This window comes from Rhamphochromis longiceps, linkage group LG13, assembly GCF_057381845.1.
Source record: "Rhamphochromis longiceps isolate RC_006_pf linkage group LG13, R_longiceps_female_GT1.1, whole genome shotgun sequence".
Classification (NCBI taxonomy): Eukaryota; Metazoa; Chordata; class Actinopteri; order Cichliformes; family Cichlidae; genus Rhamphochromis; species Rhamphochromis longiceps.
Genome location: NC_140569.1, coordinates 26116070 through 26139963, shown reverse-complemented (window position 1 = coordinate 26139963; position 23894 = coordinate 26116070). Strand labels below are relative to the sequence as shown.

The 23894-nt window shown below is 43.3% G+C and overlaps 3 protein-coding genes across 10 annotated transcripts; 2 read left to right on the top strand and 1 right to left on the bottom strand.

Annotated features, from left to right (window-relative positions):
- Window positions 1-904: 904 nt before the first annotated feature.
- Window positions 905-6702, top strand: csgalnact2 (chondroitin sulfate N-acetylgalactosaminyltransferase 2). 5 transcript variants are annotated; one of them, XM_085428737.1, is made up of 9 exons: window positions 905-1036; window positions 2303-2384; window positions 2566-3380; window positions 4462-4678; window positions 4836-4937; window positions 5027-5205; window positions 5291-5385; window positions 5481-5562; window positions 5638-6702. In XM_085428737.1, the coding sequence occupies exons 3-9, from the start codon at window positions 2741-2743 to the stop codon at window positions 5928-5930; spliced, it is 1608 nt and encodes a 535-aa protein (XP_085284863.1). In that variant the 5' UTR covers window positions 905-1036; window positions 2303-2384; window positions 2566-2740; the 3' UTR covers window positions 5931-6702. The 5 variants fall into 5 exon arrangements, with proteins under 5 accessions (XP_085284863.1, XP_085284860.1, XP_085284861.1 ...); XM_085428734.1 differs by having other exon boundaries at window positions 2541-3380; XM_085428735.1 differs by having other exon boundaries at window positions 2303-2412; window positions 2541-3380.
- A 537-nt stretch (window positions 6703-7239) lies between these two features.
- sec23ip (SEC23 interacting protein) lies at window positions 7240-14232 on the bottom strand. Of its 4 annotated transcripts, none has more exons than XM_085428732.1 (18): window positions 13887-14232; window positions 12875-13389; window positions 12582-12795; window positions 12286-12479; window positions 12082-12171; window positions 11872-11992; window positions 11554-11643; window positions 11321-11462; window positions 10843-11051; window positions 10674-10771; window positions 10357-10527; window positions 10089-10184; window positions 9831-10007; window positions 9600-9755; window positions 9383-9485; window positions 8771-8956; window positions 8524-8689; window positions 7240-7700 (listed from the first exon to the last, which is right to left on the bottom strand). In XM_085428732.1, exons 1-18 carry the CDS (start codon window positions 14017-14019, stop codon window positions 7619-7621), a joined length of 2943 nt encoding a protein of 980 aa, XP_085284858.1. In that variant the 5' UTR covers window positions 14020-14232; the 3' UTR covers window positions 7240-7618. The 4 variants fall into 4 exon arrangements, with proteins under 4 accessions (XP_085284858.1, XP_085284859.1, XP_085284856.1 ...); XM_085428733.1 differs by having other exon boundaries at window positions 12875-13386; XM_085428730.1 differs by having other exon boundaries at window positions 8524-8956.
- Window positions 14233-14507: 275 nt separating this feature from the next.
- On the top strand, window positions 14508-23744 carry mcmbp (minichromosome maintenance complex binding protein). Its single transcript, XM_085428729.1, has 16 exons — window positions 14508-14694; window positions 16588-16679; window positions 16759-16899; window positions 17011-17052; window positions 17134-17224; window positions 17341-17469; window positions 17805-17950; window positions 18079-18176; window positions 18248-18423; window positions 21081-21204; window positions 21309-21426; window positions 21513-21678; window positions 21796-21929; window positions 22616-22783; window positions 22928-23016; window positions 23281-23744. Exons 1-16 carry the CDS (start codon window positions 14637-14639, stop codon window positions 23405-23407), a joined length of 1899 nt encoding a protein of 632 aa, XP_085284855.1. The 5' UTR covers window positions 14508-14636; the 3' UTR covers window positions 23408-23744.
- Window positions 23745-23894: the final 150 nt, after the last annotated feature.

The following is a 23894-nucleotide window of genomic DNA, read 5'->3' as shown; positions in this document are numbered from 1 at the left end:
GGACAACATCTCTGAGAAATCTTTATAAAATTAAGAGTTTAGACAGCTCTGAACCCAAAAGGATGTCCAAACCAGCCCAGTGAATATATATGATACTGAAAAGCAGATTAAGGTTTTGGTGTTGGAGTTGAAGCACAAAACTAGATCTGTACTTTTTAAAAATCTATGACTAGGTAGATACCCGATGTGTGTGTGTGTGTGCGTGTGTGACATTAAACCACCCCCTTTACTTCTCTTCCTTTATCAGGGTTTCATTTTTACACCTACACATAATACTGACTGGTTAGACCCACGGTACAGAAATATCATATGATTAAATCAGAAAAAAGAAGGAAATGGTTTGTTTATTAAAATAGTTTCTTAGACTAAGACTTTCCGCACTGATTCTGGCCTTTCAGATAACATCTGTCTTCTTCTCTCATAATTAAGAAAATGAAAATATAACGACTATAAACAGAATCCCACGAGAACATTTCCTGGCTTATTTTGTGCACCACATTAAGATCATATCACTTGTTTTCGAACATTAGACAAATTATGTTTCAGTGCTAATTCAATCCAGAGCTGTCAGCTAGTTCATCACCTGAGATAAGAGGTTTGCTTTCTTGGTCTGAACAGTGAAACGGGAAGAAAAGACAATAATCTCTTAGAGGGAAGGTTAAATATAGCTTTTTTTAAAACAACAGATTAACGTTGTTACGTTATTGGAAGACGCGGTAGTGTGTATGAGAGTAAAAAAAATCATCGATGTGTTCTAATAATAACAATAATGCGTTTAGAGCTACAATATAATAATAACGTCGTTATTTTAATAAGAATAAACAATATTATGAACCTGGAGGTTCGGCGTGCTTGATGACGACACTCGTTAGACACGCTCCGATTGGTTAGATTTTAACCGGAAGTAAGTTACAACCCACTCTTTTCTCTTTGCTCCGTGGCATTCTGTAACACAACCTACCTACCTACTGCTGCTAGTTTAACACAAAATGCGACAGCTGTAATGAGGGGCAGGAATGGACAAAGCCGGGATTAGGTGAGTGAACGTTTGGGGAGTACTATGGGTAACAGAGAGGCTTTCTAACGGGTAAGAATAAAAACCCGAAAGCGAAGTGAAGCGCGGAACACCGCTAAGCTAGCAGCAGAACTGTAGTCATGTCCGGTTCGAATTTTTTCGAAATAAGGGGATGTGCTGCCTGTAATGTCGCAAATTTCAAAATAATTAAAGGTGCTGAAATTTGCAAATATGCCACAAGGGAAAAAAATCTAATTATCAAAGGTTTTAGGCTAAGAGTTTTTTTTTCTGGAAATATAGCCAACTTTTCTCTGTCGCCATGCCAGTAGCTTAGAGTTTGAAAGTCTCCCATTATTAGCATGACTTGGTTCTGTTGTTTTTCAGGCAGTCTTGTGTTACTTTGTCCTTGACTTAACACCCCCCCCCCCCCCCCCCACACACACACACACACACACGCGCACACACACACACCTTCCAAACTGTTGAACAAGCACTCTCATCAGCACACATCATCAGCAGAACAGTTTTGCGTTAGACATTCTTTGTGTGAGTAGTAAAACTAATATCATAGTTGCGTTTTGCCTTTTAGAATGTTAATAAGAATCATTAATATTTTATATTTCTGTGTTTGGTGTTAAACATTCAGGATCTCATTTTAGAAGAAAGCATTAAGGTTAAAGAAATAAATGTACAAAGAAGTATTTTGACAGCTACGGCTTTTAAAACATCAGCACAAGCTCAGTTCCAGTTCTGGCTGGATTCAGAGCCCTATTTCATTATAGCTGTCTAGAGACTGATTTATATCTGGGTGTGAGAGCCTGAAAACAGGGTTACTTTGTAAGTGTAAGCTTGGAGCTGTGTGACCTTCAAGAACCTGCTGCACATGGTATCTGGTTGACACGATATTAGGCGTGGAAACTCCTGAAGGCTGCCTTTTTTTTTTTTAACCAGGGATTCTTGACTGGTGAGCCTTGTGTGACATTTACCAAGCCTGTAATTAAAAAGATAATCACAAATCGGCCTTGAACGCTGTGTGTGTTTCACTTGTTTTGTCCACTTTCATTCCAAGAAGGTACCTCTCAGAATCTGGAGTGTTTGGTCTAGCCCTTTGCACAAAGCTCGTGCATTTATTTTGAAGAGAAAGAGCTACACCGGAAGTCAGTTTGTAGCTAGCTTGCTGTGAAGCTCGCCCACCAGTTTCCTTGTGTGCTGTTGTTTGGCTGAGAGCTAGCTGGCGTGTGTTAGCTGTCCAGGTGTAGCTAATCCCTGCTGTCCCTCCTTCCTCAGGTTTAAACGGAATCTTTGAAGTGAAGAAGTCGGATAAATGTTCAAAAGAAACTTACTGACTGAAGGAAACTGTAGATAGCAGGTTGGTTTATTTGAAAGGTTGCTTAAAGGTAACACATTAAATGTCATTGTATGATTATCTACTGTTTTGTCATCAGTGCTTTTATCTAAAAGTCCCTGTATTGGGATCCTGGATTGTGGCCTTTTTTCTGATTGTGGATTTTTGTGTTTTTAACAGCTGATCGTTTTGTGGATTTATACAGGACCTATGTGTGGAAATACTGATGCATTGGAGCCAAAGAACAAGATCTCTTTATTCCAAAATGATCTACACACCCATGTCTCTAAGATGATGTACAGAAACCTGTTTTAAGTAATGTGAGCAGTCCGGGGCGAAGGGAATGCAGGCTTGTCAGCTATAGCTTTTATGAGAACGTGATGCCCAGGCGGGGATTGCCACTTCAGGGTCGGGTCCGCTGGCTCTTCCTGGGTCTTTTTCTGCTGCTGGTGTTGCTGCTGTTTGCATACCTGCTGGAGTGCACTCCACCAGCAGACGTCAGCCTGATCTTACCAGGGGAGACCTATGGCAAAGAATACTACCAGGCCCTGCTCCAGGAACAGGAGGAGCGCCACCTGAACCGTGCTGCCAGTCTGAAGCGGCAAATTGCCCAGCTTAAGCAGGAATTACAGGAAATGAGCGAGAAGTTGAAAGTTCTCCAAGAGAAAAAAGAGCTTCCAGGAGTTCCGGGTCTGGCTGATAAAGACCAAGAGCCTGGAGATTTGCTGGAGTACTTGCATTCTCAGATCGACAAGGCTGAGGTCAACACTGGAGCTCGCCTTCCAAGCGAGTATGCCTTGGTGCCGTTTGAGAGTTTTACTTCTTCCAAGGTGTACCAGCTGGAAATGGGGCTAACGCGGCACCCAGAGGAGAAACCAGTCCGCAAGGACCGCAGGGATGAGCTGGTGGAGGTCATTGAGGCCGCACTAGACATCATCAACAACCCTGACGAGGAGGATGGTGTGGAGGATGATGTGCCGATGCAGAGGCAAACCTACACAGATGGTCACTTTACTGAAGGTGAGACTCTCAGTTAAATTACAGAGTAAGAGGCAATGACTGTAACCAGTGTTCAAAATGAACCTTTTATTAACAGTTTCCACTCAGTGAATAGACTCGTTGAAAAAAAAAATCACCAGGAAAATCTATTTTTAACGATCCAGAATAATAAACTGAGCCTTTGTTCCAAATCTGATTTGGTTAGTACATTTTATTTAGACAAAGGAGCACTGGGTTGCACTGATATACACTATCTGATGAACACTGGCCAATATTGCCTATTGATTGATGTTGGCATATGACAGTTATCAGATTTTGTGAACAGTCTGTATTTAGGAATATAAATGTTGCACTGGTTAAATGTTCAAATTGTGTGAGCTGCAAGACTTTAACTCTTTACCCTCTGAAAGCCTTTGAAGCTCTTTTCTGAACTTGATGCTTTCTGTTATATTTCAGGCTCGCTTATAGAACAAAGTGACTGGGTGTGCATCAGAAGTTAGTGACGATGGTCCCTGACCTTGCAGCTACCTTTGGATAAAACGAGTCAAAATTAAAGCACATCTTTTATTTTCTTTTAGAATATTTATTTTCCCCTTATTCCAGGAAAACAATAAACAACAAAACAAAATCAGCCAAATTGTTACTTTAAACATTGATATTGGGCCAAAATGTCACAATCGGCAAAGGTCCGATTCAAGTTCAGACAGAACAAGCTTGACCTCAAAAGTGATGCGTCAAACGTAAAATACATTTGAAAGTTCATAAGCTGTACTCTCAGCTGCAATGACCCTCCATGACTCCTGCTCCTTGGCTAGTGTATATTGCTTGGTCAGAGTTGTGGTTAGGAGATTACATGAGATAGTTAAGGTTTGACAAAACTGCAGGGGTCAGAGCTAGTCAGATTAAGACTGTGGTGTGCCTTTGCATAGCAAGGATGGGGACAAAAGTTTATGCTACGTGTCTGTGTTTGCGCGTTAGTCATGCGCAGCAGTAGTGCCAAACAGAAATTCTCCTTGAATTTGGCATTTAGTGCCACTTAGTGGATAACTGGTACGTTTTCTCAGCCTGTCTCAGTGTTTTTCAGATTGTCTTCTTTTGGCAGGGCTGTACCGGACAGAGCGAGACAAAGGGACACTTTACGAGCTCTTCTTTGCCAAAGAGGATTCCAGCAGTTTCCGCCACGTCACACTCTTCAGGCCTTTTGGGCCCTTAATGAAAGTCAGGAGCACATCTGTGGAAACATCAGGAATGATTATTAACATCATTGTGCCACTAGCGGGCAGAGCAGAAACTTTCTCACAGTTCTTGCAAAACTTCAGGTGAGAATGAATCTTAAATCCATCCCTCTCCACTAAACATGAGCCAGCACCCTTGGCCTTCATTAGACGTGTTGGCTTTTGTTTCCACCATTGTTGTGGAAAGCACTGCAGCCTTGTGTGTCCTTGTAATCCATTTGAAAAATGCATGTGTTTTTAGGGAGGTGTGCATACAGCATGACAGAAGGGTACATCTCACGGTGGTTTATTTTGGGCAGGAAGGTCTACAGGAGGTGACGTCATCTCTGGAAAAAATGTCGAGGTGAGTCTATTGAACAGAAAGACCTTTTAATAGGCTTGTTAATATGTCATATGAGGCATTTGTTAAAAATCAGGCGTTTTGTTTTACAGGGAGGAGAGCTTCTCCAACTACACTCTCATCCCAGTGGACGAGGAGTTTTCCCGAGGTCGAGGTTTGGATATCGGAGCTCACGCATGGAAGAAAGGCGACGTCTTAATGTTTTTTTGTGATGTGGACATCCATTTTACACTCGAGTTCCTTAACACCTGTCGTCTCCACGCTGCTCCAAGTAGGTTTAATTGGCTCACATTCATTATACTCTTTTAGTGCTCTTGCTCTCAGCCAAAGGTTAATTTGCTTGTTCTGTTTTACAGACAAGAAAGTCTTCTATCCTGTCGTGTTTAGTTTGTACAATCCTGCCATTGTCTACGGAAATTTGGAGCTGGCTCCACCTGTTGAACTCCAGCTGGTAAGAAGTGTAAAGGTTCCCATTCTGACCAACGTGTTAGAAAGCTGGTTTGGTGGTGACCTGTGTGTCAGAGATGACTATCTGTTTTCAAATAGATTCATAAAAAGGATGCTGGATTCTGGAGAGACTTTGGATTTGGAATGACATGCCAGTATCGCTCCGACTTTCTAAATATCGGTAAGCACCAATCATTTGTTTTATTAGACGCGACAGTTGTGCGTAACATGTTTTAAATGGGTCGTATCCCCGCAGGTGGTTTTGATCTTGAAGTCAAAGGTTGGGGGGTGGAAGACGTCCACTTGTACAGGAAGTATCTGCGGAGTGACATGATAGTGATCCGCACGCCTGTGTCGGGTCTGTTCCACCTGTGGCACGAGAAGCAGTGCGCGGACGAGCTGACGCCGGAGCAGTACCGCATGTGCATCCAGTCCAAAGCGATGAACGAGGCCTCCCACTCTCACCTGGGGATGCTGGTTTTCCGCGAGGAGATCGAGGCTCACCTACGCAAGCAGGCCTTCAAGACACAGAGCAAAACAGAGGACTGAGCGAGCCTCTGCGTACCCAGCATCATTTCTACATTAAGACTGCATGGTGCTGATATCGTTAAGGCACTACAGTGAAGACATGTTTACACGGATCCTTCTGCATTTCACCGCACAGCTGTAGACAAATGAATGTACAAAAATGAACATTAGTCAATGTGAAAGTTCACAACGTGGCAACAAGTGTTACTGAAGAGCTGACGCATAATTAGCAATACTTAACTTGCTGAGGGAAGAACAACAGGTACGTATCTCGTGGATTTAGGTTGACAATATGTTACATGAAATCAAATCAATAGGCATGCGCTTTCTAACTTTGAACTTGACAACTTCTCATTAAGCCACCCTGCCTGCTTCAAACACAGCACCTGACCTGCAGCCAGCCTCTTTAGCACCTTTTACAGCCAAATATGACTTCAGAAAGATTTCAGCTCATTCAGATGATTTCTGGCAGCTGTTGCGTGTTTGGACAGGCTTTTTAAATCAAACTAAAGACACATTAAAGGATAACAAGTTGCATAATTTATTGACAACTGTAAAGATGTTGCACTTTCTCATAGTGAACAAAAGAAGCCAAAAGTTTCAGCTGATCCTCAAACACTTTATAATCTTTCACTCAGTATTTTGGCAGTAGTATATGGAGCCATAATATTCTGTTTCTATTAGAAGTTCTGTGAGAGGGGCAGTATGGGTTTTTTAAAAAAAAAGGGAACTTGTGTTTTGTGACAGTGAGTCGCTGTTATCATTCATTTATTGCTGATTGTTTCCAAGTAAAGAGTTCACCTGAAAAGCATGTTGATCAAATGGTTCAAGGACTTGAGCAAAGATCTGCTTACTGCATGCAACGCTACAATATCAGGTGTATGTGGACCAGTATTATTGTATAGATAACAATGAGCGTCATTCCCAGCACTACGATTCCCACTTCTTGACTGGGATTGAATGTTACAGTCATGCTTGTAAATATTTTTCTAATATTCCATTGTTTCATACATGTGAGTTAAATATGTGCCTACATGCAGACAGTACTATGAGCCGTATTCACAGCTGCTGGTTTTTATTCCACATAATGTTACAGCTGAACAGTTCATAGGTTAGAGGGGTAATTTTAATGAGGACAGCTGTCTAAAGATTACATAGTGCAGGCAAGAAGTGCTTTTTCTCCCTCACAGAGGAAGCAGGTCTCATCTGGTACTGTAATTATTTTATTATTAATGTTTTTGCAAATATTCCAGCTTTCTGTAGATAGTCTTCGAGTCTCTCCTTACCCTGCAGGAGAAAACATCAGCAGTACACAATCCAAACGAAACACTTGAGCAAGGTGATGATTTATTTTGAGTCTTGCCATGAAATAAAACTTACAGAAGGCTGCATTTGCTTCTGCTCCTTCCTTTCTGCTGTTAGTATTCGATCTGCTGATACATGTTCTTGGGAAACTTGACCCCTCCCCCCATTTCTATAATTTATACTATAAAAATGTAATATCAAACTTGTCAAATTTCTTTGAATCAACGAGCTCATTTGTATGTTTCTTAATTTAAGACAAATGGCGTAATACAATTGTATTATTCATCTGTATATAATAAACTACATCAATAAAAAAAAAAAAAAAGGAAAAATAATCAAAATCCCAGTGAAGAAGTAATACATGAAACTAAATGGGACCAAAGCAGACAGGTGTACTCTGTGTATTAATGAGCCATCTGTTCTGGATGGATCCCCATGGTCTTGTAGATCTCTTTGAGAATGAGCAGAGCCGTGTCTTCAGATTGCCTACAAAACAACACAAGTGTTAATACACAGGTTTCAGACAGTCACCGAAGCAGCTTAAAGGACTTCAGACGTCACTCACCATCATTTATATGTGCAGTTTTTATACGCCTCTTTTCCACTAGTACCTACTCGACTCAACTCGATTCTGTTGCAGTCGTTTTCCATTACAATTGAGTACCACCTCCACGTGGGTCATTAAAGCTTTTTGTCAGACTCTGGGACCACAGTGGGGTATTTTTCTCGTTGCCAGGTTTCAAAAATGGTGGTTTGGATTTTTGTGAAGGAGTCACTCTCATGACTCATCGAGTGACACCATCGTCTGGCCTATTGGTGGCATGCAGTCTGATTTCACATTTTCGGATTCACTTGGAACGCCGGCCGAGCACGTACTAAAGAAGGTAATACCCACCCAGTACCAGGTACTACCACCTAATGAAAAACTATCAAAACTAAGTTGAATCAAGTCGAGCTAAAAAGGTACTGATGGAAACGAGGTAAGAATGTACTGTGAGGAAAGGGCCTAAAAATCAACAATGAATAATAAAAAAAAAAAATCTATACTGCAGAAGAGTAAGTCTTTTTTTTTTTTTTTTTTTAATGAAACCAAAATAATATGAGGACTTGGTAAATTATTAAGGATCACATATTTGAGAGGCTGAAACCACCAAACCTGTTATTTTTGCACATAGTAAATATTTAAATTATTAATTGATACCAAAAAACATGGACTTAGTTTTCAGTCTGTGTCATTCAGCTGCTTAATACTCAAGTTTCCATTCAAATTGCAACTACAAACAGGTCTTTAATATGAGATTGCTTGTACCAGTAGCAGAGGTGACTCTGGAGGGCAAACAAATACTCGTTGAAACTCTCAATGGGCTTCTCCTGCAGGACGTAGTCGATGCGATTTCCTCTGTTTAACATCCCGATCTTCACCTGAGACTCGTCGTCTTCTTTTTGAAGCTCAGGGTTGTCTGGAATCTTATGCTCTGTGACAAACCAGATCAAAACGGTTGATCTAACAGTACAGAAAATAGTCAAACAAAGACTCACAAGTGAGCCGCACTCACCTTCGTGCACTTGTTGCTTCTCCTCCTCTTCGATCTGATTGGCCACGATGGCCAGCTGGGCCTGAAGTTGGGCATTCGAGGTGTGAGCACGAGCAAAGTCGTTGAGGGTCTGCCAGGCAGTCCTCAGGGAGCTGATGAAACCCTGCTTCAGGTCAGAGCCCATCCTGGTGAGAGACTCCTTTAGCTCTGAAACACACAGAATCACACCTAAGCCCATTTCCGCACAACCAATGAAACCTACATACACTTTAAAAAAAAAAAAAAAAAAGCAACCACCACGAGAAACTTTATTTTGCTGTCACCTTAATGTTTTTCTGCACAGCCAAGGAAAAAACGAATCAGTTTTATTTGCCACTACGTTGCTTCATGGCAATTGAAGTGCAAGAATAGAGTCTTTGTGCTGTGTAACTGCAGATATTGGGACGCTCCACCCTTAAGCGGCAGAGAGGCCAAAAATACTGAACAGTTTAGCTTAGGCTCAGTAACTAACTCTGTATCTGTCAGCATTCACAGTTAAAACCTGATTATTATTTTTTGTTCCTTTTGCTTGAAACTTAATCTCATATGTGACTACAACAATGACAGCTCTGCTCTGAGTGTTTGGGTCCATACCAAGATGAAGCCTCTTCCGTCCTTTGTGATGTGGGATCAAAACAGGCTTCAAGTCCAGGTCTGGCATTATCATAGGCTCAATCCTGTAAGCCACTGGATCCAGCTAAAAGACATTAGTCTAGTGAATGAAATGCCTGTGCACACCAGAATACTGTACAAATCTGACCCAGAGACAATAAAACATGTTACAAATAGCTATAAATACACAAACACATACTGGATGATAAATATTGAAGAATCCCTTGCATGTGGGCAGCTGGTACGTCTCTTCGATATTCTCAAGTCCTCGTACAGTCAGGAACATGCCGATTGGAGAACCCAAGGCAAAGAAATTCACAGGCTCAAAGCCCAGAGTGTGGTAGATGACAGACACCTGCAAAAAGTTTATTAAATGTCAGCTCTGCTTCAGAATAGCAGCTCATTGTTGCTGAAAGACAGATGTGTTTACCTGCCCCGTTCCAACTTCAAAGTAATTGTAGTCCACATGGACAGAGGAGACTGTGCTGCCCACTGGAAGCTTCTTCACAGTCGGATCAGAGGGAACTTCAGCTGCTGGTGGAGGTGCTGCAGTCTGAGTGACCTCTTTGACCTCTTTTTTGTTCTCCTGAGCTGCCTGGCGTGCAGCCTGTGAACATGAAACCATGAGTGGGGCGGGTCCATAATCACAATTTTGCAAGCCTCGCAGATACTCAGCAGACAAACTTACCTGCTTATTCACTCTTTCTTTCACAAATTTGGCAATTTTTTTTCTGGGACCAAGTGGGATACCCATCTCCTTCAGGTCCTCAATTGTGCACATAAGCTAAGAGAATATAAAAGGGTCAGAATAAGATGAATTACATTATATTGCATAAAACCCCCGATGTTCTCAAATGACCTTATACAGTTTACATTTATAACTAGATTTCTTATACTTCTAAAACATATCTCAGCTCCTAGCAGTCTGTAAAATAAAAGGTGGACTGTGTTCTTACAAAAGATTCAATGTCAATCTTCTCCTCATCAAAGGTACTCTTGTATTCAGACAGGCCCAGATGTTCCAGCATAGCAGCAAGATCCTCAAACTCCTCCCCGTCTTCTTTGGGCTGCTCCTCCACAGCTGGAGGGGTGACGGCACTATTTTCCTGTGCAACAGGGGCCGTCACCTGATATGAGAAGCAAAATTTACAATTACATACCGAACCTTTATTCTGAAAATATTCAACTAATTTACAAATAAACGGAAAAGAGCACGGTGTTTGTTTTATTTTTACAGTATATTGTAATTTATTTAAATTAGTCAGGGCGTGACCTGTCTGACTTCTCCGTTAGCAGCGGGCATGGTTGGCATGGCCCCTCCAGGTGAGGCATTCTTCTGATTTGAAAGCAGGTCAAAGAGAATCAAAGAACCTGCAAGGAGAAAAATTAAGTGATGGTGGAAAAAACAGAAAGGTTAGAAGCTGATTAAACATGTTTATTACCTAAGCTGTGTCCTGCCACTGACACTGCTCCTCTGAAGTCCGGGTTCCTCTCCATGAACAGGGCATAGAGTCGGTTAATCTCCTGAGCAACAGTGTCCATGATGGTCTGGCAGTAAGTGGGACTGTTGTAGAAAAGCACATCTAACAAGGTCTCGTTGGTAAAGTGACGTAAACGCCCGGTGCTGGGCAAAGTGATCTTCTTTATCCTCCTGCAAAGATGAACAAGAAATAAGTCTGTTAAGGTCCTGCAAGGATGTCTGGTGAACTGAGGCACCAATTGTCTCCGGCATATAATGACAGTGTCCAATAAATGTTCTGTTTACCCATCCCTGAGTAATGATGAAGGACTTACGGGTGACAAACAATGTCAATTTAAAATAAGAGAGTAAGTCCAGTGTTTCCATCCAGTCAGGAGCTATTTATAATATCACCACATGTGTGTCAGGCCTCTTTGGTGTTAAACCCTTGTCCCCCTCACCTGTCCACCCCTGTGGCATCTCCATGTAGAGCCGTGTGCCACTGCACGGGCAGAAACTCCACTCTGCTGATAGCGTGTTCATCCAGCGATTTCTTAAAATGGCTCTGCAGCAGCTTCAGCGACACATTACGGAAGTCGTCCACTGAAAGCACGACAAAACAGCATTTTTAACGTTTCCTTTGTACACATCGTTACACGACTGCAGTGTGACTGCTCATTACTTCATTACTCACCACACTCAATCATGCTCCGAAATCTCAAGTCACACACGGGGCCAATTCCATGAACCATGAACACAAGATGATCCACCGTTGAGAGCTCACCTGGAAAGAGATGTCTCTAATCTTAAATATGTGCATAAAATGTGAACTACAGTCAGAATGAGGCTGCATTATACTTCACCTAGCACCCAACCAGCTATCAAAAAGTCCTTCTAATGCCTCTGGAATACCTTATCATACTTTTCATTTCCTAAAATTACACTTAGTGGATGATACAAACTGTGTTTACACTTAGAGCAAATTATTTTGAGCACAGCGGAACTTGTCTACCATCAGGCACTTCATCGTGGTCATCATCGATTCCTCTCTTCACCACTCTGGGTCTGGTCTGCCCGTCCTGAGTTGTGCCCCACTCATCTGGTACGCAGGAGGGCTGAAACTGCACTATGACCTACAAAGGCAAACAGATCAATGCTCGTGAACTATAAAGCTAATTACATCATCAGACCGCTACAGCACATTAATCAAACAGGGGTTTACCTTTGGGTTGTGCATCACAATGGTTTCCCCTGATGGGAACTCCAGCCTGCGGTGCCACTGGTTGGTAGACACAGCTTTCTTATATTCAGCCTAGAGATGATGCAATAATACAATATTATAATTTCCTTTTACAACAGTGCAGCCTAAACTAAATCAATAAAGAACAATGCAGAGGGTATAAAAAACAGTATTTTTGAGACAAACCTCGAGCTTATCGCTGAACTCCTCAGAGTAAGGAATAAAGCGACTATCTGTATCTCCTTTGTAGAACCAGGTGCAGCGTCGGACCTCTGTAGGCTCCTCCTCCCAGTACACTGCAGTCCGCATGCGGTCATAAAGCTGCACGTCATACCTCCCTCCGTCTGTGCGTATGATCACACTTTCTGGATCTGGTTGAACTGAAAGAATGAAGAAAAAAACAAAAAAAACAAAACTTCACTGTGCAGTTCAGGTCAAAATTAGATTCTCAGGAAGACAAATTTGCACGTGTCTTGTCGTACCAGAGTTGTACGTCTCCTCAAGCTGAAGGGAGTCAAAGATACTGAAAGGAAGCCAGATGCTTTTTGACTCCACCTGCTTGCAGTAGAACCAGTGAGGCTGAACTGGCTCATAGACGTTGTAGTTGTACGGCATCATGGGAACAGCAGGAACGACGGCTCCAGCTGTGGTGGCTGGAAGTGGAGGTGGAGGGCCCTGAATCTGCGTGGGAGGAGGCTGAAGAGAGAAAGATGTGATTTAACTTCCCAAATAAGTTAATAAACCCTTTGATCAACAACACCGGTGTGACACTCACCTTTGTATACATGGGTCCTGATGGGGGGAACGTTTGCGGTGGCGAGCTGACCAAGTAGGGATTCTGCTGTGGCGTGTGTGTTGGCGGCATGATTTCCGGAGCTGGAATATAAGGACTAGCTCTGCTGCTGGTGGGGGTGTGTCTGTACGGGTTGTGGCTCTGCGGCTGCATCTGGGGAGGCGGTGGGGTCATTGTGGTAGGGGGAGGAGTGTGACGCCCCATGGGGCTCTGGTAAACTGCACTACCAAACATCGAAGGAGAAGGGTTCATTTGTGAGCTGGCAGGTGGGGGTTGTGGTGGAACCATGCTGACACTGCTGGGAACAGAAACGTGTCCCGTTGTGGTCGGGGCTGCAGACAGCACTGGCGGGGGGCATGGAGAATGCCCTATTGATGCAAATGGGTCAGTACTGGTTATGGGACTGGAGAAGTAGCTGAATGTAGACGGGGCATGTCCATTCCCAGATGTCTGACCTACAAAGCTGTCTTCTTCTCCAACATCAGTGGAGTCATCTACTGCACACCGACATGGAGAATAAAAGTGTAACACATGTTTTAGTATCTATGCAAAAACATCTGACACACATTAAATCACAGAGATAGAGAATATGTGCTCAGAGCTGTAGCTTTCTACTGTTTAGTCCTTAAAGTATAAAAAGAGGAAACATGTTTATCAGGCGCTTGTTCAGCAGAATGTCGCATCATTAAATCCCTGTAACAGGACGTTATCTTTCCATTTAACTCAGAACACTGTTTTGCCTGTGACCCTGAAACATACGTGCAAAATAAAACATCACACAGCTGCCAGTCTGACCACAACACATCGCTGTCAGTTAGCCTAACCTTACGCCTGATAAACGCTTCCCTACTCGGACAAGGTTTCTTTCTCTTTCTGTTACTTTTACACTCAGTAAGCCCCGATAGCGATACGGGAACCCAATCTGCTAACTAGCTTAGCTTGCTAACGAACCCGCAAATGTTTGGACATTTCCTCAGTCGGCATCTCGTCTCACCTCCTGACAGCACCGCCGGACCAGTGGCCTGACTCACTGGCATGAAAGGCAAATTGAAGTTAAACTCTGGAGCGGCGCTGAATAGTAAATTTGCACTGGTGTTTGGAGCATTATTATTTTTTCTATCTGCCATTTTCCCCGAGAATTACACGTAGCCACTACCGGAGCAGGCAGACAGGACACGCTCAGTTCTCCAATGAGCGTTTTTGTTTTTTTCACTGCGCTTGCAGATTTTGCTGAGCTATAAAGCATTAACCGGAGATTGCACGACTACAAGCGGCGTAGCACATATTATTCAGATCTACTAAAATCACGCAGGCAATTTCGCCACAGTTCTTTTGTTGGAGCTACAACAAACACTCTCGCTCACCACTGCCACCTATAGACCAGGATGATTACTTACACTGTAATATTGGATCTTTTAAATAAAAAACAATAAACTGTATCTTTAAAAAATAGAAGTAGCTCTATATTAAAGACTATTTCTTTACTTTTCTTCACTAGAGCAGGAATTTAAAGTCAAACGAAAAACACCCAACCTATCCTGAAGGAGAGTTATGACGCACCTCCGTGCTCCGGTTGGTCCCCGTACCCAAAACAAACCCACTACGCTCTCCGTCTGGTGACGCAAATTTCCCGCCCTTCACTTCAGCGATCCCGTGTATGGGGAAAGTCAACAAACTGGTATTTTCACTGTGATTTTTCTTTGATATATTTTCTAATCTCCGGACCTTTATCACCATCTAAGCCATGCCTTCCACACATGACTGGATTAACGACCCCGTTGGTGTTGTTGAGGGGATGTTTGGTAAGACACCGGAACTTCACTCAGTAGGGCTAACGCGTGAACCTAGCTAGTTAGCTCTCTGACTACGTACCATGCCAACTTTGCACATTGCAGGTGGCTGTGTGTGTTTTCTTTTTTCTTTCTCTTCGAAAAAGCAAATGACTTACACTTGTCTTACACTTTTTCGTGTAGTTACTGTACACACGCCACTGCCACACATCAAGACGGAGACGGATTTTAAAGAATAAGCGGAAAAATCCACATATTCCTTAAAATCTTAAAGGACTGACATTTACGTGTCACTGGTGGGGGCGGTTATATTTAAGATTAATAAAAGTTGCTTATATCTTTTAGACATGTTGTATCATGTAATTCTAGTAACTCTTTTATCTATTTTCCTTCCAAACCCCCACATTATAACAGGGTTTCTCTTTACCCTGTCTCACTTCTTTGCTCAACATATTACATTTATACACTTACTAGTCACTTCATTAGGTACATCTGTTGAATTCTTCAATAAGACATATTTAATCTCTCTAATATATGCAGTTCCATGGCAACAACTCAGTGCATTTAACCACGCAGACATGGGCTAGACGACCGAGCATGAGAATTGGATGAAATGTGTTTTTAATTGACTTTGAATGTGGTATAGTTGTTGGTGCCAGACAAGCTGCTTTGAGTATTTCAAAAACTGCTGATATACTGGGATTTTCCCCCATAACCATCTCTTCGGCTTACAGAAAATTGGTCAGAAGAAGAGAAAATATCCAGTGAGGACCAGTTGTCTGGTGGAAATGCCTTGATGATGTTAGAGATCAGAGGACAATGGTTTGTCTGCTTTGAGCTGATAGGAACGCAACAAAGTAACTCGAATGACTACTTGTTAGACCCAGGATATGCAGAAGAGCATCTGTAAATGTGCAACATGTCAAAACGTGAGGCAGATGTGCTACAGCAGCAGAACACTTGATTTCTGCTGCAGAATTTGGATGGTAGGATCAACATTTGGCATAAACAACATGAAAGCATGGCTGCGTTCTGCCTTGCATCACCAATTCAGGTTGCTGGTGGTGTAATGATGTGTGAGGGATATCTTATTGTCACACTTTAGGCCCCCTTAGTACCAGCTGAGCATCATTTAAAAACCACAACCAAACTGAGGGTTGTTTCTGACCATGTCTATTCCCTTTATGTCCACAGTGTGGGGGCGACCGTGGCTCAAGAGTTGGCAGTTTGTCTTGTAATTGGAAGCTTGCTGGTTCGAGCCCCGGCTTGGACAGTCTGGGTCGTTGTGTCCTTGGGCAAGACACTTCACCCGTTGCCTGGTGGCGGTCAGAGGGCCTGGTGGCGCCAGTGTCTGGCAGCCTCGCCTCTGTCAGTGCACCCCAGGCTGTGGCTACAATGTAGCTTGCCATCACCAGTGTGTGAATGGGTGGATGACTGAATGTAGGGGTCCATAGGGACTAAGTAAAGCGCTATACAAATACAGGCCATTTACAGTGTACATCAGCCTGTGTGGAACGGGAGATTCACATCATGGCTGACAAGTCTGCAGCAACTGTGTGATGCTGTCACGTCAATATTGACCAGGATCTTCAAGGAATCTTTCCACCACTTTGAATCAGTGACATAAAAAATTAAGACAGTTTTGAACGCAAACAAGTGGGAGGAGCACCTTTGATCTTTGCGAGGATGTACTTTGAAAATGCCTGGTTGGGGGACAGGTTGGGGGACTGGTCTGTGGTGGTAGTGGAGCTTCCATGATTGCTCACACCAGAGGGCGCTTTCCATAGTGAGACAGAACATCTTTATCTAATGCAGCCCAGCTAAGCTAATTTTGCTCTACAACAACCATTTATCCAACTTTGAGTTTTGATTTGCCAATAAAATTATGCCTTCTTGATATTTCAGCCGCTTCCCAGAGTAATCCAAGCTCTGGCTGGGAGGCGAGAGCCGTGGAGTTCTTCAAAGATCGACTGAAAGAGAAGGACGCTCACACCTTGGTAATACAAATTACACTTTCAACAAAAACATGTGCACGAATGACAGGCTCCTAATTTGTTTCTGCACACTTTGATGCAGGTCCCATCTCTCAACGACATCCCCATGCATTACCTGAAGCCCAACAGCCTCGTGAAATTTCGCTGTTTCATCCAAGACATGTTTGATCCAGAGTTCTACATGGGAGTCTATGAGACTGTCGATCCAGCCACACAGGCTAAAGTACGCACTTCTTTATCCTCTCGCCTGCTGTTATTGGTACGAGTGCAGCCCTTTGATAATCTCTTAGCTGTTTTCATCTTTCATCCTCTTTTTCTGTCTATTCTTTCACAGACGTTGCGATGTGGGAAGTATAAAGACGTGACAGAATGCGGGGTGAGTCTCTTCAAAGACTCATTCGCTGTAGATGGCTCATTTTAGCTCCAACTTGGTTGTTAACGGGTGTTTCATCTGCAGGTGGATTTTAACTCTAAAAACACAGTAACTGCAGAGCGACAGACTTTCTACTGTGTGCCAATCCCCGGAGAAAACCCCTGGGTCAAAGAGATATCCTCAGCTTGCAAAAGACCACATAGAATCGCTCTTTACGCAGCTGGCATTCGTGAAATGTGCATTTATATCTTGTGATCTGCTGCTCCGAGTTGTCCTTAACTCTGTTGCACAGATATGCCAACAGCAGCCAAGCAAGAGTGGTGCCTTCCACCTCGTACGTGCCAAGCAGACAGAAACGAAGCTACGAGGAAGACGACGACATGGACACGCAGCCACAGAAGCAGAGGGAAGCGCACGCTGGTACGAGTGTTCAGAATCGGCATTCGTTCGATAAAGTCAAATTTACTGTTGGTCAGAATAAGAGTGTTAGCATAAGGTCCAACTTATAGCTGCTCTTGATCAGTTACATTATATCATTTTATTGTGTCATTACTGTCATTTTTGAAACGCTTTGATAACTTTGTGGATCCGTCCTTGCCTTGTGAGCATCGTCTAGACTCCTTTTTTCCTTGCATTATTGTGCAAATAGAAATAACTTGTGCTTTATAAAAGAAAATAGCATGTTTAGAAAGGCTATGTTGAAAATCCTGTTTAAAAAGCACTTTTGACAACGGTTTTATTTTTCCTTGCTGCAGGTCCTCAGAGTCCCACAGAACATCACGGCAACGGCGACTGTAAGCGGCAGGAGACAGAAGCTCCCTCCAGCCAGATGACATCTGCCTCCCACCTCGACCTCAACTTCCCCCTGCCGGGAGAGAAAGGCCCTTCCTGCCTAGTCAAGGTGTGCTGTGTCAGTTTATTCCTCTTCCAGTACTGAACCGTTTTGAACAAAGAGGTGATTTTAGAGACGATACAGCTATCATGAGGAGAGTTTTAGGACACATGCTATAATGTGCGTATCATTGGCAGGTCTATGAGGACTGGGACAGCTTCAAACTTAACGACATGCTTGAGGTCTACGGGATCCTCTCCGTCAGTCCCGCTCTCAGCGCCTTAGCCGACGAGAAGTAAGACACGTACTTTGATTTTCCTCCCTGCCCTGCTCGGTTTGTTTCTCATTGTTGACGTTTCCGTACAGAGACGCCTCTTCAAACCTGCTGGATCCCACGGAGTCCATGGAGACGGCAGAGGAGCAGAGGGTGCACTGCCCGCCAGCCTCGCTCGTTCCACGCCTCCACATGCTCTACGCCAAGCAGCTGCAGCACAACAACCCCCTGCTGCCCTCTGCCGCCACCTCGGAGGACAACAGTGCTTGTAAGGACAAACAGTAGAGTAGTAGGCCTCCAAGTTTCTTCATTCTTTTTCCTCGTGTATGTTACATGCCAATCACACAGCCAGTAAGCATCCAGGAAAATATTTCATAATCCTGCTACAAAAATAAGTATCGCAGCAGGGTTTTTTTTTTTCACAGATTTTAATGAGATAGCTGAATGTAATCTTATTTACATAACATTCTGCTAAATAAGCCTGAGTACTGGGGTTGTCTAGATTTCACTTGACGACTTGAAGAAGAGACACTTTTGGCAAGTTTGACTTCATTCCTCCGGAGGGATGAAGTCAAACTTTATTAAAAAAACATTAAGTAAACAACCCGATGCTTCCAGCACTGCAGACAAATCAGTTATTAATGCTGAATCAATGTGGGCGACACGTTTAAACTGCTTTGACTACATAAATATTATTTGCGGTGACTGTGCAATACTTTAGTGATACAGAGCTTCTTCAGCCGCCCTCGGTGCTGGAGGAAGCATGAGAATCCTTCAGTTCTGTGCACTTTTAGCACTGTTGCCGCACAGCAAAAAGAGCCTGGGGTCAAATCTAACACTCAGGATATTCTCCGTGTAGCTCAGTGGGCTCTTTCCGGTATTCCTGCTTTCTCTCACAGTCCAAAGACGGGCTCCTTAGGTTAACTGGCGATTCTAAATTGGTGTGAGGAGTGGATTAGGGGTGGGTTCTGATTATCGATTTATCGATTAAAATCGATTCTAGCTTGGATAACGTAAAATTGATTCATTAAAATCCTGAATCGATTTTAAAATGTAAATATATTTTGCCCGAAATGCCAGAATCTCAGGTTAAACCTCACAAAATTACAACAACCACCAAACAGCTAAAACAGTAAATGAGAGCAGGTACATGGATTCTGCACAAAGACGTAAACAAAGCGCGGACCCGCCGACGGATCAGAATCAGTGAGATGTCGCCTTTCTTACCCGACGGCACGGACACGGTCGGGGCTGACAGCTCGCTGATTCTGATGTTTCGCCAGGTCTGCGCTTTGTGTTTACGTCCTTTTTGCACTAGATTCTGAAGCTGCAGGTTTTATTTCTCTCCAAACAATATTGAGTGAACCAGCAGCAAAAGAAGATCCAAACTACGCTTCACATAAACATCATCATGAATTCACTCTTAGTTTTGCTATTTTGCTTCCACCAGGATAAAATCACATCTCTCTCTCTCTCTCTGTTCTTCAAAAACAGTTTCCCGTCTAAAAATCTGTTTTCTTCATTACAACATGCCGGCCGCTGTTTTTTTTTCCTTTTACTTACTTCCGAAAAGAGAGCCTAATTTCTGCCGTTCAATACGCTACTGAACAAATTTAAACGTCTTAAAATTAGCCGTGTCTCTAATAAAACCGCTGTAACTTTGCTTCACTTCAGCAGTATCAGGTAACGTTCATAGGTTGACTTTCTTTCGTTTTTTAACTACTGCAGAATCTTTTTAAGGTTACCTGTTATAAAATCCCAGGCCAGGAAAGTCGCCTTCATGTTTTTCTGAGTTTTATCCTCAGCTACTTTGACACAAATGCATCTGCTGTGATGCTTACACCTTTGATAAAGTCTCGCAAGTGTCAGCTTTCTTTTTATAGATATAAAAATATGGAAATGTACTGATACGTGATCAGAATTATAATATTTCTGACTGAGGCAAAATTCGCCCGATTCAAATCGAATCGATTCCAGAAATCAGTGACGATGCCCAGCCCTAGAGTGGATGTAAGAGTGAAAGGGGGTCTCTGTGTATCTGTGTGTTAGCCCTAAAACAGTGCCGACCTGTCCAGGGTGACCCCGGTCTTCCTCTGTGATTGCTGGGACAACCTCTAGCCCCATCTGAATTGGATAAGCATAACGTGATAACATGGTCTGTGTTTTGTTTTGCTTTGCTCAGAGATTCTTTTTGCTAAAATAAAATCACACTGATTACGGGTAGTCTGTAAATATGTGGACGTTTTGTTTTGTAGTTGTTTTCCATATTGGTTAAAGTTTAGCGCTAGCCCAGTAAAAGTCACAGAGAGCTGAAAACGTACCGCTCCTTCGACTCTAGTTGTCAAAGCCCGAAACAGATTCGCAGAGTCCTTCTCATGATTCCATTAGGTTTTAGTAAAACATTAACAAGAGCTGAAGTTTAGTTTCTGTAGCATCAAACATTTACCCATGAGTGTTCCCATATGAGAGATTTGTGCACATTTAAGCATGTGATGCACAGCAGTAACTCATTCATTTGGTTGCTTATGATAAATGGACATTTCTGACAGGATTACTGTGTACTTTACTTCCGACAGCTGAGTTTTCACACTGTCTTAATTTATAACACACCATTTAAAAACAGTCTGAGGTGTTTACTAAAGTGTGCATGGATATCAAGGAAGTCGCTTCAGTAATTATCAAAGAAGATAACGGGACAGATGTACTGTCAGATCTCATTAATAAATAATATCGCTTAAGCAGGGCGACTTGTTCCATCAGTGTTGTAGGAATGTTTAATGAAGTGTGAGAAGTATTGAAATCAAGCAGGAAAACAATCCCATTAAACTGAAGTTCATTTGCCTTGAAAAGCTTTCTAATAAGAGGAACAATGCAGCGACTGGTTCAGACTGGAGCTGAGTTGATTCTTTGTCCTTTCTTCCTCAGTTTTAGCTTCGACCCTGAGCGAGATGCCCTCTGTCAGAGAAGAGCTTCTGGCATACTTGACTCATGTCCTCCTGGGTGATGCTCTTGCAGCCGAGTACCTCATTCTGCATCTCATTTCTAACGTGTACGTAAAGTTCAGTATGTGAGCTTCCTGATTATTATTTTTTTTTGTAATTTTTTATTTGATGGTTTCAAACTAACGCCAGCACACTTTTATTTTTCTTGTAGGTACGTGAGACGGGACGTCCTCCCGCTGGGCAAGTTTACCTTGAACATGAGTGGCTGTCCTACTGTTGCCTCGTACACTGAGCGCCTTTATCAGATCATCCAGCAGCTCGTGCCTTCTGTGAGTTATCAGCGCAATCGGTCGCAGGTACTGCTTGGTTTATATCTGGATGAACTGAGACACACTCAACATTGTTTCCCCTGCAGTCACACTACCTGGGCATGAGCCTCCAGAACATGAACCAGATACGGTTGGTGCCTAAGAAGGACTATGTGGCAAACCGGCTGGTGAGCGGCGCCCTGCAGCTGGCCAAAAACACTTCCCTCTACCTAGATGAAACGCAGCTGGAGCAGGGACAGCTGGACACAACAGGTGGGTCTTCTAGAAGACCACAAGAGGTCGACAGCGAGGACTCAAACACCACCATTTTTCCTGTCCTTGTGACTGAACTGGGTTGGATCTGTTACTCTGTTGTGTTTGTTGCTGCAGGTGTGCGTAACGTCACGGCCTTGGGGAACCTGATCTCGTGGCAGAAGGTTGATTATGACTTTAACTACCATCAGATGGAATTCCCCTGCAATATTAACGTGCTCATCGCGTCAGAGGGCCGCTCGCTGCTGCCGGTAAGAACGCAGTGAAAGCTCACTCCCACCCATCGCGGATCCCTCCCAGCACCCTCGCCTCGCTCCCCACCCCCGGCTACGGCTAGGGGAGGGGTTCGGTTTCCTCCGGTGTCTCACGAAGCAGAGCCGTGTCAGACACTGGTGGTTGTTTCCAGCCGGCGTCACGCTGTCGTCTCAGCTGACATCGGTCGGCCGCAGCCAGCCCTTCAAGCCGGCGGCTTTAACCAGAGTCTCGCTGTGTTGCGAACAGCCTGAGGAATGTGCTGTGCGCTATTTCTGTGTGCTGGTCTAATGGGTTGCCATGGTGGCAGCTGTGTGCCACGGGAACAATCCCGGGAGAGGCGTCAGGCTCGGCCTGCTATTAGGCGAGCAGTGAAGGGCAGCATGCTGTAAACAACTCCCACGGTTCATTAGAAGTCACAATGGTTACATGGTTGTGTTTACTGTTTACAGCGAGCAGCTATTGGCTGATTAGAAGCTGGAGGCTCGGCTCGATCAGATGCTTAACCGTCACCAAGGCTTTGATCCTGTCTGCCGTGCTCTGAAGTTTTGATAATATGCCAAAGTAGGCGGGCATGCAGCACACAGGGAAACTTTTGCATAGCAACACCTAGTAAAAAAGACATCCTTTCTGGATATGGACTTCCTCTATGGCACACAATCAATATTATTCTTTATCTCCACAGTCTGACTGTCAGATACACCTGCAGACTCAGGTCGCTCCATCCCACCTGGAGGAGTATCTCAGCACCATGCACATGCTTTCTCAGGCCTCATCACAGCTCAACAAGTTCAGAATCTACCTGAGTGTGGCTCGGCTGCTTGACTACAGCATCTCAGATGAAGTGACAAAGGTGAGACAAGCTCTTATACTTATACAGTGAGTTGAGTTTCAGCTAGTATGGTAGCTGTTTCTTCATGTACCCAGTCTGTTTGAGCAACTCTTTTTATAAGTTTGCATACAAGAATTAAGTGTCTCCTTTTCCTCCTGCACTCAGTCAGTTGAAGATGACTTTGTAGACATGAGGAAGGATGACCCCCAGAGTATATCTGCCGAGGACCTGCACAGGATGCTCGTTGTGGCGAGGTGGGTTGTGATTTATATAACTGCCTTTATGTAGCATTTAATTAATTTTCATTCATGAGAATAATAACAGCCCCTAAGGCACTTTAGAGTGTTAAGCAATAAGCTATAATCAAAACTGAAAGCACCATAAACAGGCTGATGATAGCTTCACGCCTCAGCGCAGCCAATTTCTTTTTTTTTGAACTCGCTCGTACATCTCATAGATCGTCTCAGACTGGCAGCTTATTAAAACTGAGATGTGGCTCTCTGCGAATCTGTCCGTAGGTTGTTGTCTCTGAGCCAGGGTCAGACCTCGCTGTCCAGAGACAGCTGGCTCCGAGCCAAACACATCGAGGCGCTGCGGAGGAGCCGGATGGAGCAGCACAAGTGTGTCAACGGCAACGAGCCGTGATCAGAGGCAAATGACATGACTTGTTTGCTTTTTTCCCCATTTGATATCTAAACAGTTTGTAATAAAGATGTTTTCATTTGCCACATAGTTCAGGTATTCACTTTTTTTTTTTTTACTGTGCTGAGCTACATATAAGATTTAGATACTGTTGTATGTACACTAACATCGCAGTTTATCATCACACTGAAGTACTGCCTTAAATTCAAAGTCTCTTGTGGGGTTCACACCAGAGGTTAAGCTCTACTAGACAGAAAGGTCTGTTTACAGGAAAAAAAATAATTTCTATCTTCAAAAAAAAAAAAAAAAAAAAAAAGTAAATAAAGGAACAAGATCTGGATCACTGTTTGTCCTGGTGCATTTTTCTTCCTGGGTTAGTATACTGTGCTGTGCTGTTAATACATTTGACAGTAAACATGCAGCAATCTTTTAGTCACTTTTTATTCCAATGAAATATCTGCCTAAACAAGTGTACAGTGCACCCTGTTAT

Coding starts and splice junctions, on each gene's coding strand:
- csgalnact2 (XM_085428737.1), top strand. CDS start 2,741: ATGCCCAGGCGGGGATTGCCACTTCAGGGTCGGGTCCGCTGGCTCTTC. Junction 3,381..4,461: donor AGATGGTCACTTTACTGAAG/GTGAGACTCTCA, acceptor TTCTTTTGGCAG/GGCTGTACCGGACAGAGCGA. Junction 5,386..5,480: donor CACCTGTTGAACTCCAGCTG/GTAAGAAGTGTA, acceptor GTTTTCAAATAG/ATTCATAAAAAGGATGCTGG.
- sec23ip (XM_085428730.1), bottom strand. CDS start 14,019: ATGGCAGATAGAAAAAATAATAATGCTCCAAACACCAGTGCAAATTTA. Junction 12,172..12,285: donor AGTTCAGCGATAAGCTCGAG/GTTTGTCTCAAA, acceptor CATCATCTCTAG/GCTGAATATAAGAAAGCTGT. Junction 9,486..9,599: donor TCTTCAATATTTATCATCCA/GTATGTGTTTGT, acceptor AATGTCTTTTAG/CTGGATCCAGTGGCTTACAG.
- mcmbp (XM_085428729.1), top strand. CDS start 14,637: ATGCCTTCCACACATGACTGGATTAACGACCCCGTTGGTGTTGTTGAG. Junction 17,225..17,340: donor AAACCCCTGGGTCAAAGAGA/TATCCTCAGCTT, acceptor CTCTGTTGCACA/GATATGCCAACAGCAGCCAA. Junction 21,679..21,795: donor GGGACAGCTGGACACAACAG/GTGGGTCTTCTA, acceptor TTGTTGCTGCAG/GTGTGCGTAACGTCACGGCC.